Raw genomic sequence first — 425 nt, 5'->3', positions numbered from 1 at the left:
CCGCGCTGCTGCTGCTGCTGCTGTTGCTGCTGTTGCTGCTGTTGCTGCGGGCGCATCTCCCGCCGCAGCGCCCTCCTCGCCGCCGCCGCACCCGCTGCTGCCTTCCTGCTGCGCTGCTCCTGCTGCTGCTGCTCCCGAGCCCAAGCTGCTGTTGCTCGGCATTCCCTGACGCCCCAGCGGCGGCACCAGCTGCTGCTGCTGCTGCTGCTGCTGCTGCTGCTGCCTCTTGGCCACTGACCCTCGAGGGTCCCGTGGCCCACATGACTCAACAGAAAGCGGCGCGCGAGACAGCACGTAGGCACCTGCAGCAGCAGCAGCAGCAGCAGCAAACGAAGCAAGCGGTTGCTGCGCCTACAGCAGCAACAGCAGCAGCAGAGCAAGCGCATACAGCACAACCTGCAACTTCAAAGAAAGCCCCGGCTGCA

General features: G+C 66.4%; 1 protein-coding gene across 1 annotated transcript in view; it reads right to left on the bottom strand.

The window, feature by feature from the left end:
- The window catches only part of ETH_00043615 (uncharacterized protein), a gene marked incomplete at both ends in the record, with an annotated part of 847 nt that overhangs the window by 168 nt on the left and 254 nt on the right, over window positions 1-425 (bottom strand). Inside the window, one exon of the mRNA XM_013375515.1 lies at window positions 2-302. Coding sequence (XP_013230969.1) covers window positions 2-302 — 301 coding nt within the window. The remainder of the gene's footprint in view (window position 1; window positions 303-425) is intronic.

The sequence above is a fragment of the Eimeria tenella genome, genomic scaffold (genome assembly GCF_000499545.2).
Source record: "Eimeria tenella Houghton genomic scaffold, Eth_scaff2832, whole genome shotgun sequence".
NCBI classification, from domain to species: Eukaryota; Apicomplexa; class Conoidasida; order Eucoccidiorida; family Eimeriidae; genus Eimeria; species Eimeria tenella.
Note: the sequence above shows the minus strand (reverse complement) of the source record. Positions and strands in the feature narration are given on the sequence as shown.